The sequence below is a fragment of the Athene noctua genome, chromosome 3, assembly GCF_965140245.1.
Source record: "Athene noctua chromosome 3, bAthNoc1.hap1.1, whole genome shotgun sequence".
In the NCBI taxonomy this organism is placed as follows: domain Eukaryota; kingdom Metazoa; phylum Chordata; class Aves; order Strigiformes; family Strigidae; genus Athene; species Athene noctua.
Window position 1 is genome coordinate 17,996,507 of NC_134039.1, and position 18,950 is coordinate 18,015,456.

The 18,950-nt window shown below is 35.2% G+C and overlaps 2 protein-coding genes across 7 annotated transcripts in view; one reads left to right on the top strand and one right to left on the bottom strand.

Annotated features, from left to right (window-relative positions):
• Positions 1 to 18,950, bottom strand: part of DCP1B (decapping mRNA 1B) — a 50,855-nt gene that overhangs the window by 28,467 nt on the left and 3,438 nt on the right. For all 3 annotated transcript variants that reach the window (XM_074902154.1, XM_074902155.1, XM_074902153.1), the window contains exon 3: positions 18,432 to 18,559. In XM_074902154.1, the coding sequence (XP_074758255.1) occupies positions 18,432 to 18,559 (128 nt within the window). The remainder of the gene's footprint in view (positions 1 to 18,431; positions 18,560 to 18,950) is intronic.
• CACNA1C (calcium voltage-gated channel subunit alpha1 C) overlaps positions 8,558 to 18,950 on the top strand; it is a 491,623-nt gene continuing 481,230 nt past the window's right edge. For all 4 annotated transcript variants that reach the window (XM_074902152.1, XM_074902151.1, XM_074902149.1 and 1 more), the window contains exon 1: positions 8,558 to 9,073. In XM_074902152.1, coding sequence (XP_074758253.1) covers positions 8,944 to 9,073 — 130 coding nt within the window. In that variant the 5' untranslated portion in view covers positions 8,558 to 8,943. The remainder of the gene's footprint in view (positions 9,074 to 18,950) is intronic.

Here is an 18,950-nt window from a genome sequence, read left to right on the forward strand (position 1 = left end):
CCGAGTAACCATGGCGTAAATTCATACTACAGTAGTACATTCTGCTAATCTACATTTAAGGAAACAAAAATGTAAACAATAGTGGTAAAAGATGTGTATTAATGGTCATCTTTTTGATTAATGATAAACACAAAATGGCAAAAAAAAATAATTATATCTATGACAAAACATAAAAACCCAGGAACAGCAAAAGAACCTAAGAAGATTACAAACTGTAACTGTCAGACTAAGAACCTGGCACGCTCTCCACTAATGTAAACTAAATACACATACAATACAAACTTCACTATAAGCTTTCTACCAGCATGCAAACACTGCATGTCTTATCAGGACTCATCTAAACAGATTACTTTTATCTGCCTTCCATCTCTGTCAGACTGTTTGATAAAGAAGAAACCCTGATCCAAGTATCATATATAGAGTTGTTAATTTCACTAAAATATTCATGTTTTAAAAATGAATCATGAAACAGCAGAGGCAAAACTGAATCACTAAACATCAGAGGCACAAAGCAAATTCTTCTACTGCCGCACAACAGAGGAAATATTAAGTCACTTTTAGGCCCAGCTTCAGCTATAAAGTTATCCAAGAAGAGATTATTGTAAAAAACGGAAAAACAAAAAACAAATCAAAGTCAAGCATCTTCTGCTAACCAGGTGAGCCAGTTACATGAAAAACAGCTAACAAAAGCCCAGTAAGGAGAGCTTTTATACTGACAAGACAGTACACATCTATTCATCTACTTTCAATAGTTTCAAAGTTAATTTACTAAAAGAAATTAAATTTAGTAATGAATTGATCACATTAAAGAAAAAAGGCACCAAAGTTATGATGTTAACAAAATTACATAAAACCAAAAGGATATGATGCAGCTATCAAATCAATGAGATACAGTTGATATTGAATGGGAATAAGCTAAATAAATTACTTAAATCATCTAACTCAAATTACTAAATATTAAGGGATTTTTAGAATTTGATAAAGGTCAGTTACTCATAAAACAAAACAAATTTTGACAAAATCTGTGAAGTTCTTTTAAAATAGCTCAGTGATTGAATTTCAGGAAGTATACTATTTAAGTTTTAATCACAACATTAGAGCCAATTTTACAGCTTCCGGCTTACAATTTTCATTTTTTGGCTATGGACTTCTCCTGTCCTCACAAACACTAGAGCACTCAATACTATTTATAAGCAGAAGCTGACAGCTGCTATCTACCAGAATTATAGATGACAATTTCTAACCTCTCAAAATCTGAAACATTTATTTATTTATTATGATGATGAAGAACTTCCTATCAACTTTCGTAATTCATGCTAAGTATCCTACTAAAAAGGAAGGCATTTTTCTAGTATTATTTACTTTACTCTTCATTTGTCTAGCTTCAACTTCCAGCTATAAGTTTTTATCTTCTGGATAGACATTTCTGTTATCAAAGTTTTGGTTTCAGTGAACCTGCAATACATCATTTTTAAGCTATTGCTCTACAGACTACATACAGTATTTAAGCTTGGTAAAAAGAAACACAGAAATATCATAACTACTGACTAGAGACTCCCTTCTACCTAGAAACTGTTTTACACTTGCTGGTAGTAATTATAAATAATTATTCTTCAACTTTCATGTTTTATTCTTTATATGCTTCTTAAGGTACTTTACTCCCTATGTATGGCCTAGATTCTTGCTCCTGAATATGTAAATCCACACTTCGCTATATTAAGCAGTTCCTCTAATATATCTTACAAGGTAGACAGACACCTTTATGCTGGTCATCTGTTCTCTTTGCTGTCTAACATTCACGTAATTCAGCAAACTATCCACGCATGCATTTCTTCTTCTAGTACTTTTTAGAATATTGCAGCTTCCATTTTGCAGGACCTAATGAAAAAAAGAGTAGGTTATATCAACAATAATATTTTTCAATCTATGAGTTCTTTACTTAAAACATGAATTAAAGCATGTGATGTTAATTTTGTGCTCTTCTACTCCAATGCAAATGTGATCTCTTTGTGCATGATACTGTCTTGACAATTATGATGCAAGTGTATGATGTTCCTTCCGCTTTACTCAGGCTCAAGTAGTGAAGGAGACTTGCCTGTTGAAGCTCTATATCCTGCTCTGCAGCATGAAGCAAGAGAGGACTGCAACAAAGGAAAGAAGATATAAAAAACCTACAGCTAAGGCAGCTGCACGCTATCTTGGAAAGCTGAATTCTGTCTCTGACGCTGCCCCAGAGATATTATGCAATGATACGCAAGTTGTGAAATGTCATCTTAAGTGGCTGTTACTGATGGTGCATGTTTCACTTCCCAGCATTTGATTTGAGGTCCTAGACCTGGGTGTAAGATTTGAGTGCATGACCTGCAAAAACACCAGCTACTTATAATCACAGTTGAAGTCTGTAAGAAATGTTTTTGAACATATGAATGCTAAATATATTTGAAAAATTAGGCCTGAGTAATTTAAAGTCAGACACCCTACATTTAACTGATCTCTGCAATTATAACTACTCTGTCTTAGGATCCCAATTTGTAAAGTGGGAAGAATAATACTTCTAATCTGAGCAAGGTACAACAGTTCAGCTTATTCATGAGTTATCAGCTATTATGCTGATTAGTATCACAGAAAACAAGGAAAAAAGCAATTAATAGTTCCGTCCCTAGTGTTGAACTTCAGCGATATATAACAAAGTAAGAGACCCACATATCAGTAATAAGGAGAAAACAGAATACTGAGTGGCTGCTCTTTACTTGAATGCCATTCAGACTATTTGATAACTGAAGCAAAGTCCTCATTGCAAAAGAAGATGATCACATAATTTAAAATTCCATAAGCAAAAAGAGATTGCACAAGCAGCCTTCAATTTGGTATTTGCTAGTTTAGGACCCTTAAAAGTTCTTTTAGTTCTCCACAGACTTTAAATTATTTCAAACACAACATTTTGCTTAGCTATTTAGATATTTAAAAACAAAACACTAGAAAAAATTCATTTTCATCCTATTATATCACATTGATAGTGATGTGGCTCATTAACAGGACTGGAACTTTTAGGTCTCTAGCTTCTCTACATTGTGTAAAGCAGCACAATACAAAATATATATAAATCAAACTTGGATATATCCTATTATTTCTGGAAGTTGTTAGAGGGGAACCAAAATTTTTATTATGTCCCAGGCACAGAAATGCCAAGAAACAAAAGCAAGGTAAGAGTTTTTCAAACAACAAAATCTTATATTTTGATATGAGCTTAACTTAAATTCCTAAAAAGATGCTGATAAAAACCAATCTGTTAAATCATCAGCCACTTGTTCTTCATTTAAAGGTTAATAAAGCTCCTGATCCACTTACTTGGGGAACTTTTACTACAGACAGGGAAAATGATGACTGGTATTCCCATTATTTTAAATGTTTAAAACATTATGTATGAACAAGAAGGAAAAGGAGTCAGTTGTTAAAGGGAAAAGAATCCTGATGAAAGACATCTTAATGTAAACTGATGATCACACACAGAGAGCGAAAAAGCTGTCTTTCAACTTGACCAGTCAAATCCAAGTCAGGAACTTGTTCAAGCAACTTTCTTAAAAAAAATCCACCCAAAAATAACAGGAAAATAAACAATAAAAACCCCAACAAAATGCAAAAGCCCCTCAAAGTCCCTTTCCCCAAAAGCAGATGGATTGAGTGTGGGAAATGATTGGCAACACTAGTGGAGTAAAGAATAAATTCCTCACCACCATCTGTTTAATTGTGCCTGGAACTATGCCTTAAAAACCAACACAAGAAACAATAATTTGTTAATAGGATAGACCCTGAAATATCCCTGCCGTCATCTACCACTCATGAAAGCTGGGTGACCAATTTGCAGACTTCCAGGTAGAGCCAGCAAATATTTCTGATTTCATGAGGCAAAAAAGGGACAACTTGGGGATGGTGGATTGTTTATTAAATCATGTCTGTGGCTCTACTGTGGTAGCCTGACTTCAGGCAGATTTTTAATCAGAATTTATCAGAAATTCTTTATTAAAAACCCCATCAACTTGGTAGCAGATATAAACAAGATTTGCTCACTGGAACGCCCCTTAGCCTGGAAGCTAAAATTATGTTAGTACTGTAGGGAACTTCAAAGCCCATTGATGTATTTATTTCCATAAAGCTCAGCAGATGTAAGAGTCCATCAGCAGGTTCTTTACTTTTTGGAAAAGAGCCCAAAGGCAAACTGAATTTGCAAGATTTCCCTTAAAATCGTATTCTGTTGATGCTACAAGAAATTTTTAGTCACGACACAGGAATAGCATCCATGTTATGATCCATCTGGCTTAGTGCATTTATTTCCCTGCCCCCCACAACTGGTTTTTCAGTCACATCCCCTACCATTGCATCATCAGTTCCAAATAATTTTTAAATCATGATGACACGTGACATTGAAATTAAGGCAGGAAGTCTGTAGATGCCAGACTATAAATTTCATAAATAACAAGTTGTTCTTAATAAATCCTTTATTGTTCTTATTTGTAAGTTGTTCTTAAATTACAAGTGGTTCTCATTACTATTTCACAACAGATTTCTGAAATGTCCACATCAGACTGGAGCTCCACCACCTTTTGTAATGGAAATAACTAAACAGTCTCACATAAGGAGTGTAAAAGCTAAGTGAAGAGGTATTAAGATAAACAAATGGTGGGTGAAAGTACTGTTCCATTTTTGATATAAGAAGAATGATAAGACACTGTCTTTAGAAAGGTAAGTGAAGAAGTCTGCAGCAAGGCTGAAAACTAAACCCAAATATCCTGAGTCAACAAAAAGTAACTCCTCCGCCTCTCAAACTATTACCTGTATTAGCTTATCAGTGCTCTATATTCTCTGCTAGCTTTCTGCAGCAAACCATAAAACATGTCTTCAATGTACTGAAATGTGGCCAGGCCCTGATCTACAGGAATCATATGAACATAGCACAAACATACTGTTACACAAATCTAGGCTAAATACATATTCACAACTTCTATTAGCAGAAAAGCTTACACTAACATATCATAACTGGAAGATGTTAAACTAGAAATCACACTATTTCATTGATTCTGTGCACATCACATCATACCTAGAAGCTAAAAGTCATGAGAACTCTCTTCAAACAAGAAGAAGGGGACAATGCTGCCTTTCCAACCTGGAGGTAAAAAAAAGTTTGCGTATATTTTAAAAAGGAAGGAGAGCTGCCTTCACCTTCTCAATTTCCAGACAATTTGCATCCTGCCTTCCACTAGGTTAAGAAAAGCAGCAGCTTCTGTTGTGCTTCCTGTGGAGTATTTCCTCTTCTAGTCCTGTGGGGATAAAGTCTGCTCTACTGTATGTGACATACATGGTTGGCAGAGGACTCATCAGTATTTGAACACCATGGCTTTCATTTATAATTTACTCAGATCTAAGAATATGTTCCCAATGTTTTTTAAAGTGCATTTCTGAGGTACCTCTCAAAGGTCAAAGTACATCTCCAATTCCAGAACTATAGTTAAGTTCAAGGTCAAGTTCTTTTCCAAACTCTGCCAATGACATTTTTTCAGTAATACAGAAAAGAAGAAGAAAAAGAAGAAAGAATATTTTAACCTCAAATAGGTATTCAACAGTATGTTATCTCATGTTATTTTTTTTCTGAAACCTGAATTTTTAGTATAATCAGTCTGATGAGCTGTCACCCCAAACGGTTTAACTCCCACAAAAGTATGAACAACTTCAAAAAGGGCTTCATGAGGAAAATAAGCCACCTTAACTATAGATGATGCTTCTAATTCTGACTGTTGTGATCTCATCTTTTATTTCTTTGTTGCATACCTTCACAACCCAAGTAATGGAAATATATTTGCAGATCTGGACTAAGTTCTTACCCTGCAACAACAAAAGTCTAAGTTGCTTGTATATACACACTTGTTCTTGTAACAAGTGACACTTAAGAAGTACATAAGATTAAATGAATTTAAAAAAACCTTCATATTTTTCCATTTGTATGCTCTGTACACGCCATCATTTTGGAGGCAGTCAATTTCTTCATTTTTCCTGTACCATCTCTAATTCTGAAATGGTTAGAAAAAGAATAAAAAAATCCAGAGAAACAGGCAAAGGTAAAGTCAACTACTCTTCCCAAAGTCTCAAAAATTTAGTTTGTATTTACAGCATATCATATATGTTAGGTTTTATTGATCTTCCGCAGCCTGTTAACATGTTATATGCAACATATTTAAAAGTTCCCTACTACTCTGTAGCCATGCCTTCTTTTATTGTAACTCAGCTGTTACATTGCCTTCAATAACATCTGCTTATCTGCAGAGCTGCTGTTGGAAATTTTAAAGTATGTACACATTTTAGCGATACAATTTCGCAGGCACAGAGAGGGCTTTCACTGTTCTCACATAATGACAGGCAAACAGTAGTAAGTTCACTTCAGTTGCAAGGAGGTTCACGCTGTGCTCACAAGCTAAATTTCAGTAGATGGCTGCACCTTGGACGCTTTATCATTCATCTATGGCCACTGCATTTTTACATGCTTGAAAAACAGAAGGATCGTTAAATTTAATCTTAAAGTATTAATAAAAATGTTTAAAATATATTTTATTACCTACTTTCTTCTTGTGATAGTTTCAATTTAGTAATTTTTTTCATGAGGATACAAATACCACCTCTTTCAACTACCTTATTTTTTTTTACTGCTGTAATTTTTTTAACATATTTGTATATCTTTTAAACATTTAACTAATAAAGTTAGCATTCAGATTACAAAGAACATTAGCAGTTTACTGACTTTTCTGCCTTCTTGCACACAAGATATTTTGTCTGGATATATGCACAGAGAGAGAAACAGAACGTACTACTGAGATCAAGTTTGTCACCAAGAAAACACAATTTAAGCAGTAAGCACTTCCTTGTTTTAAACCTGTAATCCAACAGAAAAAAACACATTTATCAAATTCATTTTATATTAGCAGCTAGACATTTCACAATAGCAAGCACTGGGAGGTACCCTGCAATTCTGAATCCCTGAATATAGAATTGAGATACATTTAAATTCAAATAAAAATTTGGAATTTTGCATTGAGTGATTTTCATTACAGCAATTGTATTATTTTCACATAGAAAGTAAAAGTGCATATTTCATTTTGCTTCAGAAGTCAGCAGTATTTTACTATCTCATGCATAATCCTTCAGGAATAAAACATAACAGTAATCATCATCTGCTTCCTCTGTCTCTCGCCTCCCTTAGCTTTTAACTCTCTCAGTGCAATTTGAACCTCTCCTTTGTTTTCTGTTTGAAAGAGAGATGTACCAAGTATTCATGTGAGAAAAACCAGAATGAAAACAGAAGAGAGATAACAAGAAGGAAAGAAAAAAGCAAAGCACTGCAGGAAGGCATATGATACCTTACATAAAAATTCAATGTTATTTCTCTCCTTTTCTAATTATTATGAAATTTCATTAACTTTTTCATTGAGAGATGCCACACATTCCTGTGTAGAGAATTTAACACTGTACGTTGTTAAGCAAATAATACTGAAATTCTAGAGAAAGGTAGTTTGTTTGACAGAAACAAAAGAATTGGTGGAGCTCATCATACTGAAAGTCCATATCCTGTCTAAGACAATGACCAGGACTAGACAATTCACAGGAAGAATCTTCCTAGTCCCTTTATTGTTGACTTCTAACCTGAAGCATGTGTCTTACATCACTTAGATTTTTTCTCCCTTGGCTACAGGATCTCTGGTTGTTTTTATTCATATAAATAATATCTCTGCTATGCAAAAGGATTACTGAAACAGGCTCCAAAAGACATAGGAGTATGTATGTCCGAAATAATGAAACTAGCAGGTAAAACCCACTTTTTTTTTTTAAAGAATCATTTTAAGCAATACATTATGACATGAAGACTTTATGTTTTATTAAATTTTATTAAAGCAAGCTCTGCATTACAAAACCAGCAGCTGGGCTGCAGCCGCAACCACTAAAGCACAGCAGATAGTAAATATTAAGCCCAATGCTGTTACTAGTTTGTATGCCAGTTAAGACCAAAAAGCTACACTGCATTTGCAGTCTTTGTGGAATTCCACTGGAGCAGTTGTACCGTGTTTCTGTATAGAACACATTCCTTGTCCTTTAAAGGGTATGCTCTTACACTTGAGAAGGGTTTCTTTCTTTTTTCCTCCTGTAATTGAAAAGTATTGTTTACTGCCGATTTAAGACTTGTTTTGACGAAGAGAGAGCTGATGAGGCACTCAAGAGCTTGTATTAAATCAATACTAGACAGAAGCGAGCAGCTTGTATATGCACTGTGAGATACACTTGCTCACATATTTATCTTTCATGTTTTGAGAGAAGGTTACAAATATTTTTATATATATACACACACATATAAAAAAGTACAAGTGAGCAAGCTCACATTCCAAGAGAAGTTTTCTGGCTATGTCAGGAGTGAAGTCCACCCCCTATTATACAAACCTTTTTTTTTTTTTTTTCAAACACAAGAGGATATTATCAGAGAAGTCTGTGCTGATATACAGAAACCAGAGATCGTCATGGCTCAGTGAGGTGATGAGCTGACGGGTGGATGGCGCCCATTATCTTAACTTCTCAATCCAAGTTTTCCTGAAAAACCACAGGGGGAGGAGAAGGCTCCAACTGAGCATAAGGCACAGAGGACAAGAAAAGGATCAGAAGTGAAGAACAAGGAAAGGAAGGATAATGCAAGAGATATTGCAGAGGTTTCAAAGAGCTAGAAAAGAGTTGCTAGATTAGAAGACTGAGTTGTCAGTACTTTAAAGCTACATTTACATTCTAACTTCTGTACAAGGCTATTACATAAAATAACTCTGAAGTAAGAAACAATTGACCAAAAGGAATTTACCTTTACTATATATAAAAAATATACTCAGGTTCAGCTGTTTCAACGCTCCTTGGAATTTTAAAATGTTTCAAGCCTTTGTTCGGCAAACTTATCACCCACTACCCAGCCACCAGCCAGGGGAACCCGAAATGAAGTATAAGGGGAAGCTGGTGCATGAAACTCAGCTTAACTGCTTCTACATCAAACCTGGAGGTAAGGCAACATTACCTAGTTGTCAGCTCGTGAACTGTACTGGTATCTACCTACTGCGATAAATATTCATTTTCTATTTAAATAGAACAGTCTGTATAATGTATGAAACTACACTAATAACACAGTAATATTTGGGGATAATGTACTGTGAAGTCCTGTATGTGTGATCACACTACTACAGGCTTTAGATAATTCTGGTAATTCTCAAATCTGTGGAGTTAAGTAGATGAAGAGCTTCCCTTGGTAATATATTGTCTTTTGAGCATCTAATGAACACTGCTTTCCCACTTCCACTTTGACATGAGGGGAAAAAAAAAAAAAAGGCAAGCATGTAAGTATAAGGAACAAGAAATAAAAAGGGTTTTTTTGTAGACAAAGAGGCATGTCTGTGAGTGTGAAGGGGCTAATCTGAAAAGGGGGTTACATGAGAGATTTCTAAAAAGCAACTATAGCCATAATATTTTTATTTGCAGCAGAAATATGTAGGCATTCATGTACCTATTTACACTGATCTGGCAACATCTACCATTTTATGCTATACAAGGAGGTGTGTATGAAGTAAAGAGTATACAGGTAGTCACATGAAAATAACATCTTTAAAAAAAATATTTATATGTTCCAACTTGAACTCAAGCTTTACTGCATCATATGCCTATCTTATCTTGAAAAGATGTCCGGAATTCCCAGTACTGGCAGTACACTCTCAGCAGTAAACATCCAGACAAGCTAAGATGTTGCTTATATGCTGACATCCATAAATGGGAAACAAAGACTGCGCCTAGCAGATATACGCAGTATTATACTCCTTCAGTTCTATACAGAAACTCATCCACAACTGCAGGATGCTTGATAACGGGGTTTTAATTCTATTCCATACACTTTTCCTACCAATTTGTTTGGCCAGGCAGGGATACAGTTCCACCACACACAAAATAATTACCAGCATCAAAAAACTACACAGCTTTGTTATTTTAGCTCCTTGGCCTGTTTCTTCTCACGTGACATCTGACTTTCAGACTGGACTCCATCATTGCACATAAGTGAAAACCTATGGTAGGATTACTGCACTCCTTTTCTTTATACTTCGTTTTACCATCTTCATCACATAACAGAAACACATTGTTAGAGCAAAAAGATGTCTGCAGTCATCACAGTTATAGTTGCAAAAAAGCCATTTTACAAATGAAAAGCTTTCCAAATTGCTTGCTCTGTTCAGCCAAAGACTTCCACAACTGGTACCAAATCCTCAGGGTAGGAAGGGTGAGAAAGAAACAACAAAAATACCCTTTTAGGAAAGTCTGAATAGAAATATCTGTGCCAAACTGAGCGGGGTGACAAGGGACATGGTTTCACACATGAAAACTTATGTCTTAATCTTAAGGCCTTCACAACTGGCATGTAAAATTTCCACTGAAAAACATATATCGTATTTAGTTTAATGGAAAATATGAATAATAAGGCAGCCCTGAAAAAAATTAATTTAGAAATACTTACTAGTACAAACAATTTTGCTTTAAAAAGAACAAACAAGCGATATTACAGTTCCTAAGGTTTCGGTTTTTTTGAACCCTAAAAACCTAAATGACAGAACTACGTTTACTCTCCACAACAAGCACAAAAAAATCCCAAGCACCCTAAAATAGAATTAACCGGTACCTGCTAATCCTAGAATCACATTAATAATTTAGTTTGGCCAGGGCCTCTGTAGGTCATTTAGTCAAGCCTTCTGCTCAAAATAGGGCTAGCTTCAGTTAGAGAGTTAAGAAGAAATTAAGATTAACAACAGGTTACCCCAGAAAAGTATATTCTATGCCACTTTTTCAGTCAATTTGCATATATGCATACTGCTTTACAACAAATTAACCTTTCCCTTTTACTACGTTAAAAATCCAATCCTGCTGCCACAGACTCAAGCAGCGTTTAGTTACAGATTTCAAAAACAGGCGTATCAGGTTGTACACTCCAGAGCAGACAAGCCAACTAACCACAAGACAGCAAGATTGTAATTCCCAATCTTAAAAATCACCTGTCTTAAGCCAGCACTGCTGCATGTCCATCTACACGCAACTGCAAAATAGCGTTTAGTTATGCCATCAAGTTGTAATAATATTTTTACATCTCAACAGGCAAGCATTAAAGATTTCAGGCATCCTTGAAAATTAAAATGAGACAGCACAAAAATCTAATGTATAAATGTACATATTTTATGCTTTTATTCATAAAAATGTAAATCAATATACCATTTCCAAGGGGCAGTTTATTATTTTTCCTGACATTCTGAAGCAATTTTTACCATCTTTTAAGCACATTAAAATCATTAATAGATTGAAGTACAGACCACAAAGGGAGGAACTATATGGGAAATGTAGTAGGAAATGCTTTTATAAACTGGTCTAAGGACTGATAATTTCTGAGTGTAGGTACAAGAAAGTCTGTAAACTGAGCACTAGACACCATCTCACATGAAAAAAGAAATTATCGTCACTGTGTATCTGATAAGCAAGTTTCTCCCTGCGCCTGTTTGCCTCTCTCAGAAAAATCTGCACATGACAAACTGTAAAATAGTTAAGTTCGACCCAAACTGTAAAACAGGTTTTGAAAACAAAACCAAATGGATGCAACATGACAAAGCTTGTGCTGCAACCTTAATTTTCTGGGTTTAGAATCAACTCTTACTACAACATGAATATATTTTCAGTATGTATATTTTCCTTTTAAATTTAAAAAAGGAGAATGGTATCTATGCTTAACAGCATTCTAACACTCTCAGCAAAACTGAGGTTTCACTTTAAGGTCAGTAACATCCAGGGAAGATAATCGTGACCTCTGCTGCTGTTCTGTCTTGCTCGATGCAAGATGAATTTTTATAATGCTGATCAAAGGAGAGAAAGTGGAATGGGCAGAAGAAGGAGTGATTTATTTATTTCTCTGAGACAAAAATGTCTCCAAGGACAGAACCTCAGGTAAACCATAAGCATTCGTATTCTGAACAAATGGCAGTGGTCACTGCAGGCAGGCTTTCAAAAAAACTCTTCAGCCGAATCTGTTTAGCAAACAACAGGCTAAGAAGAACATACCTCTAGTGAGGGCAAGGCCCTTGTCCCAAAATTACTTTGAATTTTTATAGTTTGAGCTTTCACTCTTCAAACAATTTTGTTTCAAATTGACAAATATTTTTAAAAGAGTCTTAAACTACAGAAATATTTTCTTCAACAAAACAGGCAGGTCTAGCAGACCAGAATAATAATTCTGCAATCAAACTTAACCTCAAAAAAATTGTTTTTAAGTTCTTCAACTGTGACAAAAACACTGAGTTTTGCTTAATGATGCAGCATCAGAAAGCCATGTAATATTTCTGAATCAGCAGACCACTGAATTTAGAGAAAAATAATACAAATTGCATGAAGTAAAAAACATTAAAGGTATTTGTTTCAAAATTCAAAAAGACCAACGAACATTTGGGGAACAATCAACTGAATACGCATTTCAATTTACTGTGTTCATCCTTGTTGAACTGTTGTTAGTTATTGGACCAGATACTGTACGTTGGCAGGTAGGAGGCTGATAAATAAGGCTCTCCATTTTAAACTGACATTTTTACCAAAACCAAAAACCAAACAGAAACTCTGTTACATCATAAAAACAAAGCCTGGAATATCTATTTTTCCTGTCTCAATGGAAACAATTGAGAAAGTAGTTGTTTATTGGTCAATATGCAGAAAGCTGAAGCTAAATATATAAATAAGTGAATTTAACTACCAAATGCTGGTTTCATTCTCAAATCAAAACACATTTCAGAAGAAAGAGATTTAAAATATTGAATTACAGAACATATAATGTAGTATAGACTAAGAACATATTTTAGGGTAAAAAAGACATTACAGTATCCAAAAGAAGATTGTTTTTCATGACATATTCATTTTTACATATTACTCAAATTCTATTACTGTTGTCTCCTGCTTTCCCTTCAGAAGTAAACTTCTAACAGTCTTCAAACGGATGTTCTTTACAAGAGAAATGCTACTTGCAGGGTCAATGGGTCTTCAGAAACGGTTAGATGTGGGACATCTGTTAGCCATTTAATATATTTAATGAGGATGTATTTGCTTAGAAGGGTGAACTGAAACGAGCCACAATCAGTATCCAAGAAGATGAGCTGTTCTATTTGAGAAGGCTCTAGGATGTTGTAATGTAGAATTTAAGAATGAAAAATAATAGCTTGAGAAAAATATACACCATTATCTTTTCCTAAAGATTTCACAATCACTTGCCCTCAAGCATATATTTGGAAGAATTTTCATACATAAATAATCATGATCTACAGGGAAAAAGCAAAACCCACAAAGAAAAAACAAAACTTATGCTACTTCTTTGGACAGCTGGCAAACTTCTCTCTCCCTCCCATCCCATCTCATCTGGCTGTCTTTGCACGATCTGGGAAAATAATACTAAAGTTTCAGGGTTCTGACAGACATATGGTGGCAGGTTAAACTGGATAACTGAAACTACTATGAGGTTATGTACTTATGTGTGCTGAGACAGTTTTACCAAAACCAGGCATGTCTGGTCTGCTTTTGCACCACTTATGAACCTCTGCAAAAGCTCGAATTCAGTAGAATATGCCACATATGACTAGGAAACTTCATTCAGTTTCAAGCCTAGGAGATGACATGATCAAAGGCCTTGCTATAAATGTGGCACATAAATGAAAAATAAATTCTACGTCTAAACAGTTATAGAATCTAGTCAGATATAGAGTATTTGCTGATCTGTCACACAATTTCTTTCTCTACTTGCTATAGCAGAAAAGCGCTCAATTAACGTGTTATCAGCTCATCACCATAATTAGCATACTATTATGAGGTAGAATCTTGCATTTTTTTTCAAGGAGCTGAAATGCTCAAGGTGAAACTAGCTCTACGGTATGCAACTAAATATTCACCAAATTCACTGTGTCCTGTAAACATGAAAAACAGTATTCAGTGATGAAATGATAAATCCGTCAACTCAAGAAATAATTCACTGACCCAGCATATACCCATATACCTCTGGTATAATATACAGTTGGAATTGTTTGTGAGTAAATTACTATATGGCTGATCAGTGCTTAAAAGGAAAGAATTGTTATTTTAACCAATAATTTACAGTTATGCATTTCTTCTGAACTATCTCATATTAGTCAGCATCAAGTCTTAAGAAACAGGCTCTAAACATTGGTTTGGACAATAAATATCACCAAAGATTAAGAAATAAAGTAGTAATTATGTAAAGATTACTCAAATATAGAACCCAAGAATTTTTTAAAAACCGTTGATAACTTTAGATGCTCTAAACAAAAATAAAGCTCCTGTCTTGCTCTCAGAAAGCAAGCATCTAAAATTGCAGTTGACTACATAAGTTTAAAGATCACATTGAAAATACCTATTTGATCCATAAACCTGTTTCTTGGTGGACAAGGTTTTCTGCTGGCATTAAAAACTGCAATTTGAGCTTCTCTCCTGGCTTTGAAATGAATAACCCTAACGCTAGCCTAACAGATTTCCCAAACTAAACTTTCATGTGAAATAGTGGATCAGTGCAAACATTAACTGGCATAGATCCCAAATCCAGCCTGAAAAATCCTGGGATTAGACTGTAGGTGTTTGCAACGTGGTATTTAGACAGTGTTTCAACTTTAGATGACCAGTCATATGGAACAACAGAAGAAATATGAAAACCAATAAAGTAAAAAGTAACATCAAGATATTCCTTTTTTAAGTATTCATAATATTTATATTTATTCTGTATACTTCTGGACAGCTTTTTCTATTGTAATCATATATTGGATGCAAAGCAATCTTTGCAATATGATAGCTATAATATGACAAAATAATGGCGTACTTGTCCAGTACACTAGTACGACCTTTTGCTGCCAAGTGCATTTACTTTGGACTGGTGTGATATTCAGCCACAGATATTTAGCTGTACTGAAATGAAGTTGGTTTCAACAAGCATTCAGAATACTGGAAGAAACAAAACATTGGGCAGGACTTCTTTATTCCTCTAAATGCTTGCTTTTGTATTTTTCTGAAATTTACATTGTAACAAAACCTAAACCTAAGTCCTGTTATATGGGAAAGCAACTAAACCAATTAGAAAAACAGAGGAAATTCTGCTAGTTTTACTATATCTAAGAAGAAGATATATATTAAAAATAGAGCAAGAAGTAACCAAGTCAAACAACAGGTTAGAAAAAGATAAGTTGTACTCCAGATCCAGCTAAGTATTACTGCCAAACTCTCCACTGTTTTGCCAAGTAAACAGCTGTTACTAAGTATTCCTTGTTAGTAATTGGAAGCAGAAGATAAAAATAGTATTGTCAGATCAGGGCCTAAAAACCCCAGGTTTGGATGAAAACTCTATTTAATAAGGAAGAAGCGTGAAGCCTTAGTTTTGCAAAAATTATAAAGGCAAGTTGTATGATAAAGCAAAACACAAGGATAATATTCATATAGAAAATTCAAGATGGATATTCAGAATCACGTTTAGATGAGACCCTGGTGAAAACAGATACTTAATGTTGAGGAGGTTCCTTTATGTAGCGAAGACTTTGAAATACACAGTAAGGAAGAAAGAGCTAGAGGTATCTGCGTCTCAGTGGAGAAATTGCCACATGAACAATCTGTAAGAGCCTAAAGAAAACCTGGAAAAGTCAAATGAGTTGGTAAATAACTTTTCTTCTATGGGTCTGTAATGCCAGTTTGCTCTGGAAACACAGATATTTCCATGAAAATCTGAGAAAACAACAGTTTCCCTGTGAAGTACCAAGACCTTCAGTTTTCTTGAATAACTACTGCTTAAGCCTTTGTAAGATTATCTTAAAAAGTTAAGTAACTAGGGGTAACATATACCTGGAACATATCTGATACTAACTGAAATCCTAAACTAAAAGATTTTTTTTTAGTAGAGCAAACATGAATTTTCTCTCAGACAACAAAATCCTCAGATTAAACAAAGCTGCTAACTGTGGTGAAAATCAGATCCACAGACCCAGGCTAAAGATGACTTTATAAAAACAGCAGTAGACTGGCTAGGAATCTTGTTTTTCTTTTTTCATGGTTGCACTCAAGGGAATGATAAAGAGTGCCACAAGGTCAAGAATCTATCAGATCTTGTGTCTGAGTGATCCTAAACTGAAAGAAAGGTGTTGTTACTTTCATGTTGTCACTGGCAAAGTGTAGGTGGTGTGGGTTCACCCCAGCCAGCAGCTCAGCCCCACACAGCCACTCACTCCCTCCCCTCAGCGGGATGAGGAGAGAATCAGAAGGGCAAAAGTAAGAAAACTCGGGGGTTAAGAATGAAGACAGTTTAATAGGTAAAAGCACAGGAAATGGATAAAATCAAAGCTGTGTGTGAAAGCAAAGCAAAAGAAGGAATTAGTTCACTACTTTCCATCAGCAGGAAGATATTTAGCCATTTCCAGGAAGGCAGGGCTTCATCATGTGTAATGGTTACTTGGGAAGACAAGTGACATAACTCCAATCATCTCTCTTCCTCCCTCTTCTCCCAGCTTTTATTTCTGAGCACAGCACCATATGGTCTGGGGTATCCCTTTAGTCAGCTGGGGTCAGTGGTCCTGGCTCTGTCCCCTCCCAAATTTTTGTGCACCCCCAGCCTACTCACTGGCAGGGCAATCTGAGAAAACAGAGAAGTTTCCTGATGCTGTGCACAGTTCAGCAGTAACTATCCTAAAAGAACCACTGCCTAGACACGGGAACTCAGAAAAGAAGCCTTCTGCATTTTGCTGTTGTACAATTAGCCAAAAAGCCCTAGACAAGTTACTTGAACATAGGCCCACTGCTCAGAAGCACATGTTAGTACTTACATTTGAGACCCTGCAAATCTAAGATTCTGACATCTCTTAGTGAAAAAAGAGCTTACACTCCCCAAAACTCCCAATTTTTCTCCTAATAAAAAACCCAAATGAATCAGTTTACATGTAGTAATCAGACTAAAGACTGTCTTACTGACATCAGCATAGTTATAACAATTTCTAATTACTCTTTATACCAATTGCCTTAAAAATAAAAAATAGATCAGATTTTAAAAGGTAGATATTAGTATATACATACATAGACTTCTAATGGAATTTCAAAATGAGATAAAAAAAGATTACATAAACATAGGAAAAACTCTTCAAAATCAGATGGATAAATAGGTCTCATAGTACTTAAAAATGCTAATATCTGGTCTAGTCTAGGTTAGTCTAGAGATGTCTGCATTTCTTTTCAGTTTCTTTAGGAATTTCAATTCTTTGTCAGCCTATTGAATACTCCCAAAAATAGAAGTTTTATTTAGGTTATTAAAAATGTTATTTCTCTATTGTTTCTACCACATAGTGTGTGAACAACAGGATTCCCTCTTGATATATTTTACAACTCCAAATTAGTTTATGAAGTAAAAGGTCTAGCAGATTATCAAACTAGGCTGCTTTGTATGCCACAAATTTCTTTTACTTCATCCAGAGGGAACACTTCTGCATCACAGTTCACATTAAACATTTTTGCAATCTGCTTTTATGCATCAGAAACAAAGTATAGATCACACTACAGCTCTGCTTTCAAGTACAGATATAAACTGTATGTTCATAACTGCTCATTCTCATATAATTGCACATTTTAAGAGTCTGTATGTATACATCGCTGTAAAAAATACAGCTCTCATGTCTTCCACTTATTTCTGAGTTTGCCTACCACTTGCTAATTCTTGTATAATCATGCGAGATAAACACAGAGCCCAAAGTAACAACTTTGTCTTTCATCAGGGTTTAAATTAGTCTCAACACTATGTTGTCAAGAGTTACCCCTAGGAGTCGAGAAGCAACCTGCCTTCCAACTTGCTATAAGGACAGTAGTTTAGAGCCGTAGCAGAAGGTGGGTTTGAATTGGCTGCATTTGTCTATTTTTATGCAGAAAACAAAGACTACAAATATTACTCCAACCCTCAGTAGATCTGCTTTATGGTGAGACTTCCCAACACTGACTGGGGTATATTCAGAACACAACAGAATATCCCTGTGAGTCTTTATGCCCATCACACACACACAACCATAAAAGTCTACTATTTGTCAGTTCAATGAAGAGATTACTGTTAAGCACATGCTAATACTTTAGAATAGTGGCATTTTAGGAAGCATTGAGCAACTCTTCTCTTCCAGCATGTCAAAAAGCAAAATGTATTCCTTCAATTGCAACTGTTAACCAGCTAGTTTCAGCCTCTTGAAAGCTGCAGTCTAATCATTTAGACTGCCCTAACCAAGAACAGACTCTGAAGAGAAGCTGGCTTTTTCAGTATTCAACCCAACATATCACATACTTACATCTGGCATTTCTGTACAGTAGAAAAGGATCCTGCAGCTGGAAATCAAGGTCTTTAGTAATAGGTTCTGTTCGATTTTCCATGCTCAGTCTGTTCATAATTGTGAAACCATGCCTTGGAGAAGCCGATCTGAAAATTATCAAGTAGAAATCACATCAAATCAAGAAACAAAAAGAAATACTAAAATTTCTTTGTTGTACAGTTCTCCAAAATTGTTTTTTTTATTTCTAAGAGATACTACAAAAATCTAATTCTGTTGCCAAGGAATAACAATTGACTCTTGCAGTGTTTCATGCAATTCTTTTAATTATGTCAAAACCCTATATTATGTATGAGAAATAACAGAAGCACCATTAGTCTCATAGTAGCTACAGAGTATGCCACATCTGTGATACTACCATTTGAGGTCCAATGATTTAGTCACAGCATAATCATATCTGCATGTCCAGTTTTCACTTCAAGTTATAAGGCCTACAACTTCTGAACAGGCAAGATGTTACAAAACACCACTTTGTCCCAG